This window comes from Falco peregrinus, chromosome 2 (genome assembly GCF_023634155.1).
Source record: "Falco peregrinus isolate bFalPer1 chromosome 2, bFalPer1.pri, whole genome shotgun sequence".
NCBI classification, from domain to species: Eukaryota; Metazoa; Chordata; class Aves; order Falconiformes; family Falconidae; genus Falco; species Falco peregrinus.
Genome location: NC_073722.1, coordinates 83,396,104 through 83,414,157, shown reverse-complemented (window position 1 = coordinate 83,414,157; position 18,054 = coordinate 83,396,104). Strand labels below are relative to the sequence as shown.

Sequence of the window (18,054 nt, the reverse complement as noted above, 5' to 3'; positions counted from 1 at the left end):
AGAGGAAGAGGATTCACTTCTTGCCTTGAGCATGCATGTGTGTATCATTTTTAAACCTGCTGTGAATTTCCACAATTTAAATGGTACCAAGCGCTATAACACTTTGGTCATCTATGTGTAAAAGCTCCCAGCTTGAAGAATTCCCTTGGCCTTATGCTATTTCATTATTATTTCTTTATTTATGCTAACCGTATATGTAGAAATAATATTTAAACTACCTAGACTTAAGCACTGCAGTTTGTAGAATCTAGCCTAAAACTGTTACTTGGGTGTTGTCTGTGTGTACAATCCCATACGTTTACAAGTATGCTGCAATATGAGCAGGACTGACAGTTAAAAAGCCAGGCAAAAATGGCAGTGTCATGCTAAGTAACCTAGCAACATTCATAACAGAGCACAACACTCCTGTGTAGATTAAACTCTGTCCCAGTGATACAGTTTGTTATTTTACAGTGTGATTCTACTTGCAGGCCTGGTCTTGGCAAGCTACTTGGTGCTACAGAGGAAAGTAATTCATTACATCCAAAAGTCATGTTACTGCCTTGGTTTCTCACGTGCAAATTTTTCCCCTCAATTTGCTGTGCTGTAGGAAAAGTGGATTGAAAAAGTTACTTCAATAGGATGAGTGAACTCTAAGTTCAGCTATGTTCAGCACACTAGTGGGTTTCTATTGTATACCTCAGCTTTTGTATTGGGTCTGCAAAGAACAAGTAATATTACAAAACCAGTAACACTTGGTGTTTCAGAAAAACATTGTTTAAGAGATCAACACAGGAGACCTCCCTGCTACATAATAAGCGCTAAAATTTTTTGCCTTAAAAAATTGCAGTCGGTGCCTAACAAAAACATGTTGAGGTGTGTTATACTCCCGCTCATTCCAAAAAGTTGCTCTCAGTCAGTGAGTAGTGTCAACAGAAGAAAAATTAAGTCACGGGATTGAGTTACTTCTGTTGGTAAACCGGATTTTTTCTCCCTTTATAGTATGCATGCTATCCATGTTCAGTTAGGATACCGAGATGCTATCAGCCGAAACAAATGTGGAAGAGTGATTAAAAAACACCACCCCTCCCCTCTGAAACCTCAAACCATAGGAAAAAACCTGCTGTTGGATTGCTAATCTCTTGGAGGTAGAAAGGTCCCACCCTACTGATGCAAGATGAAAACAGAAATCTAACTTACATACTTTATGGTGACTTCATCATTTAATTAAATCGTGCATATGTAAGATGAGATAGTTTTCTGAAGATTTATGTCCAGAAGCATGTTTGCTCTGGAGCCAAACCTTCATTTACCTGTGGGTTAGCAGCCATAATAGTGTAATTCCCATCATCATCCAGGGTGGAGGCTGCAGTATGCAGTGAGCAAGTTCCATCAGGTTCTCTTTGAATTCGGTAGTGATCACTTCGTTTAGAAATTTGCTTCCCATCTTTAAACCAATAAATCTGCAAGCAAAAACAAGGCACTGCTGATAAGAGGTGGGTGCTCATTGTCATCATTACTCAATTAATAGTGTTAACGACTCCTAACTGCTGAAGACCTCTCTGGTTAAGCATTAAAAGAAAACAGTTTGATCAACTAGTAAAAGTGCAGAACCACACTCCCACGAACCGCTTTCACTAAAAGACAAGTTACAGATTAGCAATCCTTCAAAGAGAAAGACAGCAGCATGAACGTTTACTGAAGAAATTTACAGGTGTGTAAGGGCTGTACCCATCCAAAGGGCAGAACAGCAGCTGAACATTTCAAGAACTGAACAACAATATCATTATAAAGAAAAGTTCTGTTTCAGAGAAGGTTACTAGTTTTACATTTTTATTTCACTTAAATCTGAAGAAGTTGCAGAAAGAACTTAAGAATACTATTGTTCTCTTTTCAGAAAATAAATACATCAAGGTAATTATAGGGATAATTAAGTCAGTGATGAATAAAACAGGAGTAATGATCTCACTGCTGAAACAGTGAGTTTTGTCTCATATCCATTATGTTGACTGGCCTGGACCAAAAAGCCAGAAGGGAGTTCAGCCACACGCGCTGGCAGTGAGCAGTTCAGTATGCAAATGGGCCAGCGCAGTATAATTACATGATTGAAACCAACAGTGTCACCCCGATGTGACAGACATCTGCAGAAATGGACAGCCTTCTTACACAGTAATAGCAAATACTTCAAAGCAAGTCAGCATATAGATAGCCTTTAATAATTGTACGCCAACACCAGTATAGTTCCACGTTGTACAGAACAGTTACATTATTTATCAAAGAGGTCTTTTCCATTACTTTTGATACATAATTTTATTCTCTGGCTGACCCAAGGTCTACTTTCAGTGAGCCAAAAAAATGATGTATGCAGGATAATATCTTATAGTAATCCATGAATTACACAAAAAAATATGTATGTGTTTGAATGCCTCAAACTGGAGGCAAAAAAAAAATAAAAAAATCAAGTATTTTGACCTAGCTTTGTGGGGTTTTTACTATATTTTAAAAATAATAAAAAATCCCAAAATGAAATCTGCTGCATCAGAAGAAAAACACAGTGTGTTCATGAAAACACACACAGGAATATGTGAAAAATTTTATACTAGGAAGGGTGTAGTCAGCTCCCCAAAGTGTTATTTAAAATAGAACGTTACTTGTAATTTCTGAAGTGTGTATTATGCCGTAACACCAGTGGTGGTCAGTATTTCTTAAGTCACTTGTGTAGATACCTACACAGTTTTTATGAGGTCAATTTGTACAAAGTACAACTGTATTTGTCCTGGTCACATGACTGCTGGGACTATTTACCATGAGGAACACACACACATTTTCCTCCATCTAATTCTTTAAGTGGGAGTTTAGGTCTTACAGGGTGCTGGCTTCCCAGTAAAAATGAAGTGACAAAGCAAAGCTCAATTCCTGATAGAGTTTAACATGCCAGGTTTTTCATATGTGCCAAGATTTCAAAGCTCTAAATTCACTCACTCACAGGGGGGAAAGTTAAAGATGTACTTCTAAATTTCACAAAAAGACAATGGAGAATGTTTTGGAGGGAATAAGTGGAAATGTCCCTTAAAAATTAATTACCATGTATGGTTTTTATATTAACAAGCACTATGTGTAACTAGAAATGATTTCATTTCCTCTATAGCTGGTTATACTTGTTTCCCATTTTGTCTGTCAGCAGCCTTGCAGAGACTCTGCGGTGCTAATAGAAGATTCAGTCATGTCTTCTCGTCTGCTGACAGAGCACTTACTGGAGATGCAAAAGATACTTGATCACTTATATACACATGCTGATGGGTGCTAGTAACAACACAGCTGCAAAAAAGAAGTTTTAACTTGCATGCTTTACATGTGTTATAATGTTGCTTGGAAATGGACTGTGTTAAGTAGTAATTATTTAATAACGATGCACTTACCAGAAATATCAGGAGACATGCCAGGAATTATTGCATGGAAATACATGCAAATATCAAGCAAATCAGCTACTCAAACATCATGCCTATATTGTCCAATACTTATTCCCACTAAGTTTAAAAGCATTGGTATCTGGGTTTTAATTATGAGCAGTAAATTCTTAGTATTACCTTTATCTGACGCAGAGTTATTAAGTAAAACACTACTACTACTGGACACAACGGCATTTGCAGGGAAATATTTTCTTTCTAGGATACCTTTTAATAAATGTATCAACAAACTATGTAAGCACCAAACACTGCATCTGGATTGCTGACTTGTGATCCATTGGAATACGCAGCACAAAAGAGGTTTTGATCTTGGGCAGTGCAGGCATTTTTAATCACTAAGAATTACGTTCAGCCACATGAAAAGTGAGCAGTACAAGCTTTATGCAATGTTTGTGTCTCAACCTTCTGCATGTTGTTGTCTTAATTCTGAAGAGAAATATCCCTTATAAAGAAGTATTCCACAATCCCTCCTGTATCACTACAGGTTCTCATTTTAATAAGAAAATAGTTTTACATTACACTGAAGGTTACAACAAAAGTAGACTCAGATTTAGAAGTCATATTTATGGAGACAGAATTTGCACATCAGTATTCAATTTATATGGCATGTTCAGGAGAAAAAACAATCAAGCCAATAACCCAGCTTAGAAAAATCCCTTGAAATGAATGCCAGATTTTAGAAACACTATAGTCCTTCCCAAAGCCATTCCTTGGCAGAGCTGACAGAATACTTAGAAGGGAGGAGCTTTAAGATAGTAAATTGTTTCCAGCTTTTCATTTGCCAAAGTAAAGAATTTATTCAGGGGCAACACTTCCAGCCTCAACAAATGACAGCAGAAGGGCAGCCCTAAGCCATTGAGCATTTCAAAATTGCTATCTTGGCATGCTTCAGCAGATGAAGGGAAGATGCAACCTTTGACATTTGCAAAGCCCAGCTAACAAGTAGCCATCCAACAGGACTGAAATTGGTTCCATCCCAAGCAACTAACAAATCACACAAAGCATCTGCGAGTGGATGGAATAAAGGGTCATAGTCCCAGGTGCAAGAGCAAATCACATCTTAATGTGCATGCTTTGACACTGTAGAAAACCAGAAAATTGTATCTGAATCAGAGTGCATTCACATCAGATACTCCTTTATAATGCCATGCTTTAGGGGAATGACTAACAACACTGATTTCCTGGCTGTGCAGTCCCTAGCACCAAAACAAAGCAAGTGAGGGAAAGGAGACATCCTCTTTCATCTGTCTTAAATCAGATTAAGATGACTGTGAAACTACAACTTAATTGAAAACTGTGAAAATTAGGGAAACTTGATTAAGTCTGACTCACAATAGGTCATCTAGCAAATCAGTCATAAGCCTCGGGCAAAAAGAGTACCTCTCCTGCACACTGCACCTCTAACACCAACGAACCCATTTGTCTTCCACCCTTATTCAGCACAACAGACTCTTCGGTACAGTCATCTCAAAAGTAATGGTGGATGTCCAACATTTGGTTTCAGTGAGACTGGGCTAATCTCAGTGTGCGTCTTCAGTTTGAAGCAGGAATGCTTTTTTTGAGAGGAGTACACTGATCAGCCCCTTACTTTGCAGTGGTTCACATCGTGTTGTGGTCTTGGAGCACAGAATTGGATTCCTTTCAGATGAAGCCAAGCCACAAAAATGTGCTGCAAGAACACATCTAATGTGCTGCATCTGCTTCAGTCTGTGAGGCAAGATTAGAGCTAGCCTGAAGTAAAACCTCCTGAAATGCACGCAGGGATGGCTATGTTATTCTACAGATTTGCTTCTTCTGGTCTGCACTACTTGTTAATGTAGATGTAGCCCTAATTCTCTGTTGTTCTTTCTCTGTTACCTGACAAAGTCAATCTTTCTTTTTACAGTTTGCGCAGTATCATACACCCATATCACTTGAAAAGTAAAGTCATTTGCATTTGTCTGTTCAAAATCCTAAATACCTGTCAAACTTACACTAGATGAGACATTTGGATGTGGCTGCTGCTGTGAAGATCTTATCTAAGAGATAAGGCATCTTTGATCTTGCCTAAGAAGAAAAGAGCCCCTGTCCACAGGAGGTCACTGTAAGAGCTGCTAGGACCTCACAGGGAAGACAAGGGCTTTGGCAGGGAAGGTGGAGAAGCTACTGCTGTTTGCCTGTTGCATAATGAGTCAATTGATTGCCAAGCAATTTTTGAAATGGTTAAACACAACCTAACAAAAGAAGGCATTCTTCCAAGACTACTGACATCATGCAACCAGTACTTTTACATTTGCTAAAAGGAAATGCTTCCCAAGCCCAACCCTCCCCTCAGAAGCTCATCATTAAAACCTTACCATCATGTCTCATCTTGCTGTTGGGATATATGGGAGCTTATGGTATTTTATTATGCCTTCGTCTAACTTTCAATAAGATTTAGTCTTTTTAGGGTGTGTAGATATAAACCCTGCAATGCTGAAGAATGCAGAGATACCATGCTGGCTCCTGAACCAAAAGCAATGTATTTTTGCATTAGCATGTTGCTGTGCCTGAGCTAATTGCCCATGTTAACCTGATAAGGTGGCTTTTGGGACTATTGTGCCAGCTCACATGGGGTTTCCTAGCATTGCACTGTGTTCTGTGGTATGGATGCACCCTGCAAGTAACTCTGAAAACGACAGAAGTACTACTTTTAGGTAAAATAACTGAGATAAGTCGAGGGAGGGAATAACTAGGAGCTGAAACCTCATAGGAGGAATTTTGTCTAGTATAAATCTAAATAATCCAGTGATGTCAAAAGAGATTTGTCAAAAGAGATAGTTTATACCAGCTAGGAGTCTTTCTTGTCAAGAGAGAATGTCTGCTGTTCCTGTAAAATACAGCCCATAGGGTACAGGGGCTGACTATAAGGTACCAACACAGAACTCTTCAGAGCTTTTCTAGGAAGGTTTACCGTCTTTTCTTACCTTTGGCTTTGGATTTCCTGCCACTTTGCATGTAAATGTGACTGGCATTCCCTCAAAGATTTTGTAATGCTTCAGCTTTATCTCAAAATATGGTGACATACTGTTATCAATGGGTTCATCTCCATGTTGCACCTCGTCATCTGATTCTTCCACAGGAGATCTCTCCAGCCTGTATTCAATTTCACTGATCAATCTTTGCTCAAAGCTGGAGACTTTATACTCCTGTCAAACAAGAAAGGTACATATTAGTGTCCAGCTTCAACACATTGCTCAGCAATACAGATTCCTAATTTTTTTTCTACTGATCTTTTACAATCCATTAAGGTTTTACATATAAAAGGAAACTGATCCTCTTTGAAGAAAAACACTATAATCTGTGCTTCCAATAACTTCCCCATGAAAAAATGAAGGCAGCTGGTATGAGGCAAAAATTGTATTTCATGTTATCTTAAGGTCTAATTTATAAGGGGAAGGAAAGTTATTGGTTGCTTTCTTTCCATTTTTTAAAAAAAGCCTATAAGAACAAAAGTATTCTGAAGCAGTTCATAAAGACAAAAGAAACACACTAATATTTCCTTGAGGGTACAGGCAGATTTAGGGTGGGTTATGTTTCTAGATGGCCAGAAGACCATATGGTTCACATCTGCTATTTGCACAGAACTGTACTGTACCAGAGGCTGCACCAGAAGGCTAATATTATTTTGTTTGCAGTTGCCTGTAAAAATGAACGAGAAGAAAAAAAAAAAAAAAAAAGAGGGAGAGAAAATGGCAACACTGGCAGTTGACAGTAGTTGCCTCCCTTTACTCCTGTTGCCACAGGCCCCTTTGTCTGGCCAAAAGTATCACTTCTTCCTTAAAAACAAAAGGTATCATAACAGTATTCAAGATACAGAAAGTAGAGTGGAAAGTTTCATTCAGTGTAAAACACTACAACTTGTTAAATTTGCTATTCAGACACTAGGAAACATACTGTTTACCTTCTTGAACTGTTCACGCTATATACTTTGCAGTACAGAAGTCCTACTTTGAATCTTAGTGCTGATAAAGACAATGCCAGAAGCAGGGACAAAAAAAGTTTTTTAAAAAAATCTTTATTAGCCAATGCTCACGTCAATCAGCAGAAATTCAGGCTCTTTTTCAAATGACCTTTGGCCACTGTCTCTGACCCTTATTTTATTTAGATAGAACACGTCTCATACAAAGCTTCCTTTCACATACCCACCCCCTGTCATTGCCTCTAGTCTGGGAATGACATGTAATCTTTTCTACTGACTGGTTACAGAGCTAATCATAACCCTCAATAATGGTAAAAAAAAACCAGAAGAGAGAAACACCTTTGTAAACTGCAGATTTTTTTTTTTTTAATTTGTTCCCTGAAAGTTTACCATGGAAATAAACCACGAAGAACACATGGAATATATAAAGAGCAGCTGATATGGATGCAAGACACTTAGTATCAATGTATATTAACATCACAGCAGAAGGATACTGCAAGCATGCCATTACTGTGGTTAAGCTGCCTGCACTCAGACAATAAGGCTTATAGAACAACTTTAGCACCCTGAAGGGAGTGCAGCCCAAATCTCCCCAGTTATTAATGCTAGGTGACCTCTTGCTGTTAAGTAGAAGCAGTAGAAGGAAAAGGGCAAAGATGACAGAGAAAAAAAATAATCAATGGTCAAAAAAGCAAGACAGAAAAAGCTGAAAACATTAACCTTTTGAATATCCATAGGACTCGCTACAGAAGCGCCAACAGAGTGAGCTTCCTGCAAGGGTAGAAAAAAAGATCAAGAGGCAGAAAGAAGACCAAGAGGCATCCATGACAGTTTCTCGAAGTCTTTATCAGGAGAACATACTTGTGTGGTAACATAAGCAAATGAATGCTACACATTTCCGAATAGCAACTCTGGCATCTGAACAATGGAGAACCATGTACCTGGCCTTTCAAGCAGACTTTCTGTTGTGTTTCTGGTATGCATCCAAAAAGTGCAGATTACACAAATGGAGAGAAGATGGTTTCAAGATAGCAGATGTATTTTTGCCTTGAGAGAGTTAAAGGTCAGGACAGAATAGGATAAACGGAAGAGTTTAAAGCAGAAAGTTGAAAACTCTCAACCTTATGGAAAAACTAAGCAATAGGCATGTGATCTTCCAGTTTACTTCACTGATATATAACATATGACTTCTGTAATCAAAACCGTCCTATCTTGTGTATATTTATTGACTTACATAGGATTTCTTTTAAGACAATCACAGCCTGTAAAAAAAAAGGAATTCTTAATTTCCCTATGAAATTGCAGAGTTAAGTGGCACCTGTATAGCAGGCTCTTCTTCTGGTTCCTGCATATTGAAGACAGTTGCAGCACTGTCTGCTCCCAGCAATCGACGAGCCATTTTTTCCTCATACGTTAGTCTCTGAACAAAAAATAAAAAGGGGATGAGGGGGAGGGAAAAGAAGAAAAAAAAGTTGTTATTTCTCATTAAAAACTGCAAGACTGTTAGTTAGACAGTAAAAAATGCTTAAGTAATGTTAATAGAAGAGAGCAGAAATAAGTTTCTAACAGAAATTTTCTACTGCAGTTTGTAATGCATTTTTCTTTGCATTACAAGTGGCTCTTCTGACTTAAGCAACCCTTGCCCTGACTGCCATTGGTTTCCATCCTCTTGCCAGGAACTTGGGCAGGAATGAACAATAGGAACTGCTTAAATCGGCGTGGCCATCAAAAAAACTGCATGTCAAATCTCCCAAACCTTACTCCTAGTCATCCTGCTTGATTTTTACGTTAGAACCACATGGCAGAAAACTCTGCCAAAAATGCCAAGGAGATGCTACTCTACTTGATTATTTTGCCAAGAATATGACAGGTTTATAGAAGAATATTTAAGGTTTTTATTTCTATTTCTTCTTACTCTTTCAGAAATTAAGGATACAACTTATAAAATTTACACTCAGAAGGTAAAGCAAGTTAAAATAAAACCTTAAGTGTACACTTCGATTATTTAGTTATTAAGTTTCCTTCTACATTCCATAACACATTTCAGGCACTCTAGACACTTTCTTAACAAATCAACACTGAAAAAAAATGCCAGTGAATGAAAGGCAAACTCATAACACAGTGAAATGCCTCATTTAAACAGAAAAATGAAAGAAGAATAGAAATGTTAAAACGTTACATCTACTTAATGCTTCCATTTAAAAAAAAAGCTCAGTTAAATTAATTTTTAAAACATGCAATATTGTAGCTAAACCTAGCAGGCTGAAACTCATGAAAACCAGGTACTTATGTTGCCTTGGATACAAATGTCTAAGAAAGTCATGAACTTTTCTTCACTTTAATTTCTTCTGTGATCACTCCAAGGTGCCCACAGCCATGATTACACAAACAATCGCCCAAGACAGGAATCTGCAAGGCAAAAGCCTCAAGGGGAGTGCAAAACCAGTGTTTACCTGGTTCAAGCTCCCACATCATCTGATCACAGTTTTTTGGTGGTTGGTTTTTTTTTGGGGTTGTGTGGTTTGGTGTCCCCCCACCCCCTGCCTTGCCTTGGGCCATGTAGGCTTTCTCAGAACATTCCATTCATTTGTCCAGGCCAAGCATCTCTCACTTTCCAAAATAGGCACTAACAGTCATGCTCAGCCCACCTCCTTTGAAAAAAACAGGAACTTACACACTTTGAAAGTAATTCTGCTTAACTGCTACAGAAAACCGCAAAACCCTATGCAGTCAGTGGAGAAGGGTAAGTACAGAAGCACTAGTCACTCAACATTTTCCCTACTTCACTCCATTGACCTTATTAAGAACCAGAATCCAGCAGCTGTGGACTAGATAGTCTGACTCAATAGGCTGTTTTACTACACCACCACAGTCCGACATCTCAGACACAGCAGCAAACTTAGCATACTTTTGAGCATGGTCCTGAGAAACCTAAAGCCCACTACCTTTCAGTCACACAAAGGTATCCCAAGGCATTCTGATGCTTTTGAAAAGATTTCATTGACAAAACAGGGGTGACAGTCTATATTTTTAAAATTACTTTCCCCTTAAAAGAGATTCCTGCTTCAAAGACATTTAAATCAATGCCTTAATAACTATAATCTAGTCTTAGGAAGCTTGCTTCTCATCAGCTCTGAAGAGGAAGAATTTAGTATTTTATCTTTTATGCGTATCTTAAAATAAACAAATATTAATGGAGAACTTTGTGGCTGTGCATTTCAGCTGTTTGATATGCCCACTTCATTTCTTGACTCCTCAAGTAGGTTGTTAACTCCTGATGAAGTCTGTAAGTTAGTACTATAGGTTATTCTTTATTCTATTCGTCAAAAAAAGTCCCACAACTGCAGGATCTAATGATGTCAGATTCCTAATGGGTTGCTTCTCATGATGAATTGCCTTGTTTCTCACTCATGTCCACTTACCACCTACTCTTTGCTACCTCTCATTGTCCAACAGCTGGACAAAAGCTAGAATGAGCCTGGACTGATCAAGAGCTATGCATATGCTTACTGGCCAGACACGCAGTGAAGAACAGTCAAAAGCAAATGCCCTCTGAGGCTGAAAAAGCCCTTGAAGTACAGACTGCACAAGCTGCTTATGCAAATTCATCACCTTTGAGACCTGCATTGTTTTGTTAAATCCAAGTAAAGTTGTCAAACAGGAGAAGCAATGATAGGCCAAAATGTAGCATTCCTTATGGAAATGCAGCTTTGGAAATACATTAAAAATGATAAATACATAAAATATAAAAATAATCTACAACGATTATTTTATATGCAGCATATCTGAGAAACTACCAGTGATGCCCACTCCCCTTCCCCAGGGTATTTTATGTTTTTATACCGGTTGCCCATTGTTCAAAAGGTCTTCCTTGAAGCGAAGTTTTCTTTCCAGATCCTGAATTACAGCATCTTTTGACCCTTGAATCTCTTCATCTGATGCTATCCTAGCAGTTCTGCCTGTTTTCTTGGGAAATCCCCTGCAAAACAGTACAAGAAAATTCATAACCTTTCCTGAAACCATTGGTATTTAGGAATTTATCTGGAATCACTGCTATTAGTGAAGAAAGCAAGATTATGTCTTTGAAATTATAGAGGTCTGGCATCTTTCTTACTATGCTGTTCCTGCTAACTCACATCACTGATTGAATTGTTAGTTTAAGGACAAAATTGAAATTATGCTTTATTCATGCATTAGTTAAAACAGAGCTCAGGATTGTGTAGCGGTGGCTGTAAACACCATACACTCAAAGAGGAAACCGATGAGCAATGTCAATAAAGCAAAGTGCGAGGAAACATGAAAGAGAAAGCATGAGTAGGTAAGTGGGGATGGAAGATAAACTACGTTTCTATGAAGTACCATATGGATAAAGATCAGAAAGATGTAAGACAAGGTAGTTAATTATTAATTTCCTATATTACTTATTAACTAATTCCTTATTACAGCTTTGCAATACACAATGCATAACTTCATGTTTATTCTTCATATCTCTGTGAACACATATCCGGAAGGCAACATGTTAATGTTGTTTCTGAAAGAAAAGCCATTCACAGAATCTAGGTTACACTGGCAAAAAGAAAGATCATCCCTGTAAAGTAGTTTCCATCAGCAGTGTTTCACATTGGAATAGCAACCATGTAGTAGTTTGTAATCACAGGGCAAAGCTATTCCTCATACCAGTCTACAAGTTATGATTGCACTTTTAGGATGACTGGCTCCCATTTTCTGGAATGGGACAGGAATATTTTTTTTCAGTCTGCGCTAATATTTAACACTTTTCAGTAGCATTATGATGGCTCTGTTGCTGGAAATTCCCAACAAGAGTGGTTTCTGCTGGAGATCAGCTGTTCTTGCACAGTTGTGAAGAAATCAACATTGCTATCAGGATTTGAAACTTTCAGCACACCCCACTTCTCCATTGAAGTCACACATCATCATTTAAAACACTGATACTGATTCAATATTAGTTTTGGTGGGTTTTTAACTTGACTAAACAGGGCTCAGCCCATTACGTGGGAATGATTTATGCGAAATATGGAATCTAATCAGATAAACTGACAAACTCACAGATGATAGATATGGAAAAAATCAGTCTAGCATGTAAGGGGTAAACTTCTTTCCAATACACAACTTAATAATTTAATTACCAGCACCAAAATGTAATACAAGAATCATATGGAGATAAGTTTTCTTGGATATTATTTGGTACTATGATTTTATAACATGGTTAGAGAAACTTCATTCTTCAGCAAGTGTTTTCAATGGTAATTTTTAGCATTAGTTAAAATGAAACAATACACATATGCTGTCAAAAGCCAAAAAGGAATTAAAGTGAATAGATGGAAAAGACAGTAATTGGAAACATTTCTGTATAAATTCCTAAAACATTTCATATTCTGTTACTGAGAGTAAATTTAAAATGGGAAAATGGTGAAGTTCTTGTAAAAAGAACTGCATTTTCACATTAAATCACAGCAGAAGAAGAGCAGACATTTGCCTAATGTCACAAAGAGCCAAAGAACAACATCCCTCACCCTAGAAATGTTCAGTCATTAGCTGAAGAGCTCAGTCACCAAGCAGAATAATTCCCTGTGCATTTGGCTGGGGATCTTCTTAGTCACAAGTAACAAGGAAAGTCTCCTCCACGCTGTTCTGGGGAAGAAGTCAAGAGAACTATCCCATCTACAGGGAGACAAGAGACTGCTAAGAGGAAGGAGTAAGGTCTCTTCAAGAAAGAGCTGCTTCAACTCAAGAAATTTGGGAACAATAAATGTAAAGGAAAATATGGAAGGAAAATGGACAGGAGAAGGTGGGAAGAGGGGATCAGAAGGTAACACCCCTCAGGAGGTCTGGACCGACTGTTGGAAGGTTAGTGGAAAGGTGGCATCTGTCTCTTTCCTCACAGTCTTTCCCTTTGCCTTCCAGCCTCTTACCTCTCCCAGCTCAGCACTACCACAGAACTGAATTTTGTCACTTTTTACGTAAGGACACACAAACCAAAAAGAAATAAATAAAACAAAAAACACCAGAAAACCCCAAGCCCAACCAAAAACCAGTCAACAAGGCAGCAAATTTCAAATCTGGCTTCACTTGAAGAAGCCCTATGCCATATTTTTTTAATGGAGACATATATCCTGCCTTGAAAATTCCAAGTGATACATTAAGAAATAGTTTTCATTTCACATTCTTACAAATTTCATGCTTGAAAGATAAAAAGAGTCCTAGCAGAAAGAGGCCTGCTTAAGCTTAGCACTCAATAGGCTGTAAAAGTAAAATGTACACTTTACCCAGGAAAGTCACAACAGTGCATGAAAAGAGGGGGATGGCCTAAGTGCTCTGGAGTGGATTTCAAGCAACAAGTGAATGCATTTTCTGAAGCATTACCAGTTATTTCTGAAAACAAAAACCCCTAGGCAAACACACCCATTTTTAAAAGAGGAAGGAGTACCAAGAGAATTACAGGTTTGTAAGATCAACGTCCATACTAAACATAAGAAAACAACATTACAGTCCATTTCAAAACAATGTGGGATAATAAGGAAATGAAAATTGAATCATATCAAACTTCACATTTCTGTCAGGCTGAGGGGCATGCAGCTAGGCAAAAAAGTAGCTTTGATCCACTTCAGTTTATAGCTTCTGAGTAAGCCTTCAGGAGCCGCATTACGTTCCCTAGTAAATCAGGGAAACAGAGTCTGGCTGAAATTTCTATTATATGGCTGCATAACTGTCTGAAAAAGCTATTCAGAGTAGCAGCAATGATTGGTTTTTTTTTCCCTATCAACCTGGAAGAATATAGACCATAGAAGTCTTTCAAAGGTCTATGTATACTAAATTCAGCACTTAATTTCAACCTTAACAAGTGGAATAAAAAAAGCATGTTCCTCAAATTGGCTGATGACACTGAACTTGCAGAGGCTGCAACTTGTTTGCAAGTAACAGCTTATTTACAATAATCTTCACAATTAGAGGTCACCTCATGATGAAACTCAGGAAAAATGTTCAAAGCATGACAGCAATACAAATGGAAAATTAGCACTAGCACATGAAGCATCTCTCAAGAATCTCTGAGATTAAAACTTGGACAATAATACCATTATTTCAAAAGGAAAAGAAATATAATTCTGGGACATATTACCATAAGACATGAAACCTCATTGTTTTCCTTTATTCCTTGATGTTGGACACCAAATCCAGTTTTACCACTGCACTTTCAGAAAAATACAGCAAATTGGAAAGTTTTAGAACAGAAAACTGTCAGATGGTTTTAAAAGCATAGCCATTGTGACAAGCTATGTCACACACACAAAAAGAAAATCTTGTTTATTTAGTCAGGAAATGTGGAAATGAAGACAGAGAGGTGAATCAAACATAAAACATGCGAAAATAGCTGGCATTCAGTGGTTCTCCATGTCCACTGAGGAGAGTAAGTAGACAACAACTTGAAGAACAGGCCTATCTTAGACAAAAAAAAAAGACAATACGCAGAACTTTCTCCACCCTCCAACAGCGACAGTTAAGCACAGGAACAAGTCATGTAGGGAAGCTAAGGAATTTTATTTAAGAACAAGGTATGCAAATATTTTAGCAATGGCCTGGGGATTCCTGGTGGCTTTTAACAGGAGAGGCAGACTCCCTTACAACGATCTAGATCTCTTATGTGCCAGAACACCCTGAGCATTGCACAGTGGGTGTGGAAGTGTCATTCAAGACCTGGTCAAGGCAACTTGCCTGAAAAACAGATTTTCCTCTCTTTACTTACATTTACAAATAAGTATTTAAGAAAGGAAGTAGTGGGTTTAAAAATACAACTACAAAAATGAGTATGTGTCAAAATTTCTTCAAATGCCTTTAGAAAAACCTCTCTCTCTCTTTAAGACTCTCTTAAAACAGGACAAAAAAAGAAGTGCAGGAGGAAATGTTATTCTTCCTGCAGATGCTCTATTTCCACCCTTTCTTCAGAATCTCTTTCTTTCTCTACATACAGACACTTTAAAATGTGTATATAAATATATATACACATACATACCCTCACACCAAGTTAGCTCTTAAGACATGCATTCTTGAGATGAATTTCAAAATGGCTACAAGGCAACGGCAACAAATAGAAGATCCTTGGTAAATCTATTCTCCTAAGCACAGATCCATTCAGCTTGATGGATGGTTTGCATGTCAAGACAGACTGGCAGCAAACTTCCTTCAGCTGTTTTTGCAAATATTTTTCACTATCATTACCAATCCCTTATCTGGATGCATTAAGTTCCTAAAATTTGTGTCCTCCTTAATACTCCTCAGCTTTCTTTTCATCTTTCCTCAGGGATAATATCAAACAAAACATTGTGCCAATTAATTTAGGTATTTTATGTTCACTCTTTGCCTGATGCAGTTTTCAGAGTATATTGTGTGTATTAAGATAGCAGGAGATAGCTGGAGAAGGCTTATTTCAAGATATTGACACCATTAGTATCGAACACACAACCACCACCACAAATGCGTACAGAAACCATCAGCCTTTGAGAATCAGGCTGCAGTTCACATAGATTTTAAACATCTCTGAAACATGCATCACTTAAGTTGCTGAGGGCCTAATACAGACCTAGATAAAAGCACACAAGTCTGAATTCTTTTGGTCAGAAAGGGCAAAACAGAATTGCCAAAACTCAGTCATCTTAATTCCCAGAGATTTTTCTACAGCAAAGATTTTTGCAACCTCGGCTTGGCTCTCCTTAGTTTTGAATATTTGCCCTAACATTTGTTTAGAAAGAAGGCCAAACCAGCAGTACTTTTCGTGTTTTAATTACACAGAGTGCCTGCTGGATGTGATTCCCCCTTTTCCTATGTACCTTTTACAGTGTAAACAAGGGCAACAGGCTGGCTGTTGTTATCCTTCCAAGAACAAATTCCTGTTTGCAGCCAATATGTCTCAGTTTCACAGAAATTCCAAATCAATTCTCTGGTACTTAGGTAATGAACAGTAACTTCTTTTTCCCTTTAAAAATAAAGCCTTCCAAAAATACAACTAATTCCCGCCCACTTAACACGTTTTTCACTTACCATAAGAAGAAAGTTACTACAAGCAGTGTAACAGGTCACAAACTTTGAAGCTGCAGCTGCATATTAAAATTATTTCAGTCTGATCTTGTCATACATCCTGTAGAGACCAGGAGTCAGCTCTGTTCAGTAATGTGACTACATGCACCTGAATTAGGGGAATGCCTGAGGCACAGACCTGACTAAGGATGACTTGTACTAAAAGAAACAAAGGTAACAAAAGTTCAATTATTTCTACCACCCAAAGTTATGAAACTGTAGTTGAAAAAAAATAAATAAATCATGCCTCTGCACTGGATAGTATCAAGACCAACATGAATAATATGTATTTCTGAACAAGTTTGATCCTCCTTAATAAGGTAACACAGAGAACCTACAAAACTGCACGCCTACCATAAAAAAATTATTTTTCTAAGGCTTATCTTTAAAAATGCATTTTTGCTCATTAAAAGAAGAAATACTACTTTTTTATTTTCCTGTTCAGTTCCTTCCCCAGGTGAGCAAGTTACCCCTCTGCCTCATGCTGTACTCGTTACTGTAGATACACAGGTGTCATCTGCTTTTCAAAAGATGATCACATATTTGGATATGAATTTTAAAAATACTACCTGCTTTGCAATCAGTAATCTTATCTGCATTTCTGATTGTTACCAGCATTATGGTAGAACTGATGGTCAAGAAGAAATCACTAAAGCACTAACTGCTCCTCAATGTAGAAAAGACTGGCACAGTCCTCATAGTCCTGAAATGCTGAGGACAGGTAACTGCCAGCAGCATGTGAATTAAAAGATACACTGAACTGAGAAAAGGTAATGTATCCAAAACACATACCTTTACTCCAGTTGATGAGATGCTACTGGTTAAGGTCTCCACAACTGTCAAGCACTGTACCTGGCTTCTGCATTCACAGACATTTCTGTGGCATTCAGATTTGCTTGAAATAAGGAAGTTATAAAATTAAGTACTCTGAAGAAAAATAAAATCTACAGACTAAAAAACCCCTAGAAAACAATGCTGCAAACAGCCTCCCTTTCTTTTCAGAGAGGTATATAGATTCATAGAATCCATTTAGGCTGAAAACCCTTTAAAATCACCTAGTGCCAAATGGCACTCCAGGACTGCCAAGCCCACCAATAAACCACTTCCCTTAGTGCCACATCTACAGTCTTTTAAATTTTTTAAATTACCTCCAGGGATGGTGACTCAACTGCTTCTCTGGGCAGCCTGTTCCAGTGCTTGACCACTCTTTCAGTGAAGAATTTTTTCCTAATATCTGATCTAAACTTCCCCTGGCACAACTTGAGGCTGTTTCCTCTTGTCCTGTCACTTGTTACCTGGGAGGAGAGACCGACCCCCACGTGCCTACAACCCCCTCTCAGGCAGCTGTAGGCAGCAATGAGGCCCCCCTGAGCCTCCTTTTCTCCAGGCTGAACACCCCGGTTCCCTCAGCCGCCCCTGACAAGACTTGTGCTCCAGACCCCCCACCAGCCTCGCTGCCCGTCCCTGGACACGCTCCAGCACCTCCCTGTCCCTCTTGCAGTGAGGGCCCCAAAACTGAACATGGTATTCAAGGTGCAGCCTCACCACTGGGAGATGATCACTCCCCTAGTCCTGCTG

General features: G+C 38.3%; 1 protein-coding gene across 6 annotated transcripts in view; it reads right to left on the bottom strand.

The window, feature by feature from the left end:
• Positions 1-18,054, bottom strand: part of LOC101913699 (palladin) — a 193,360-nt gene that overhangs the window by 14,664 nt on the left and 160,642 nt on the right. For all 6 annotated transcript variants that reach the window (XM_055795564.1, XM_055795566.1, XM_055795565.1 and 3 more), the window contains 4 exons: positions 11,230-11,365; positions 8,705-8,806; positions 6,392-6,613; positions 1,293-1,442 (listed from right to left, as the gene is read on the bottom strand). In XM_055795564.1, the coding sequence (XP_055651539.1) occupies positions 1,293-1,442; positions 6,392-6,613; positions 8,705-8,806; positions 11,230-11,365 (610 nt within the window). The remainder of the gene's footprint in view (positions 1-1,292; positions 1,443-6,391; positions 6,614-8,704; positions 8,807-11,229; positions 11,366-18,054) is intronic.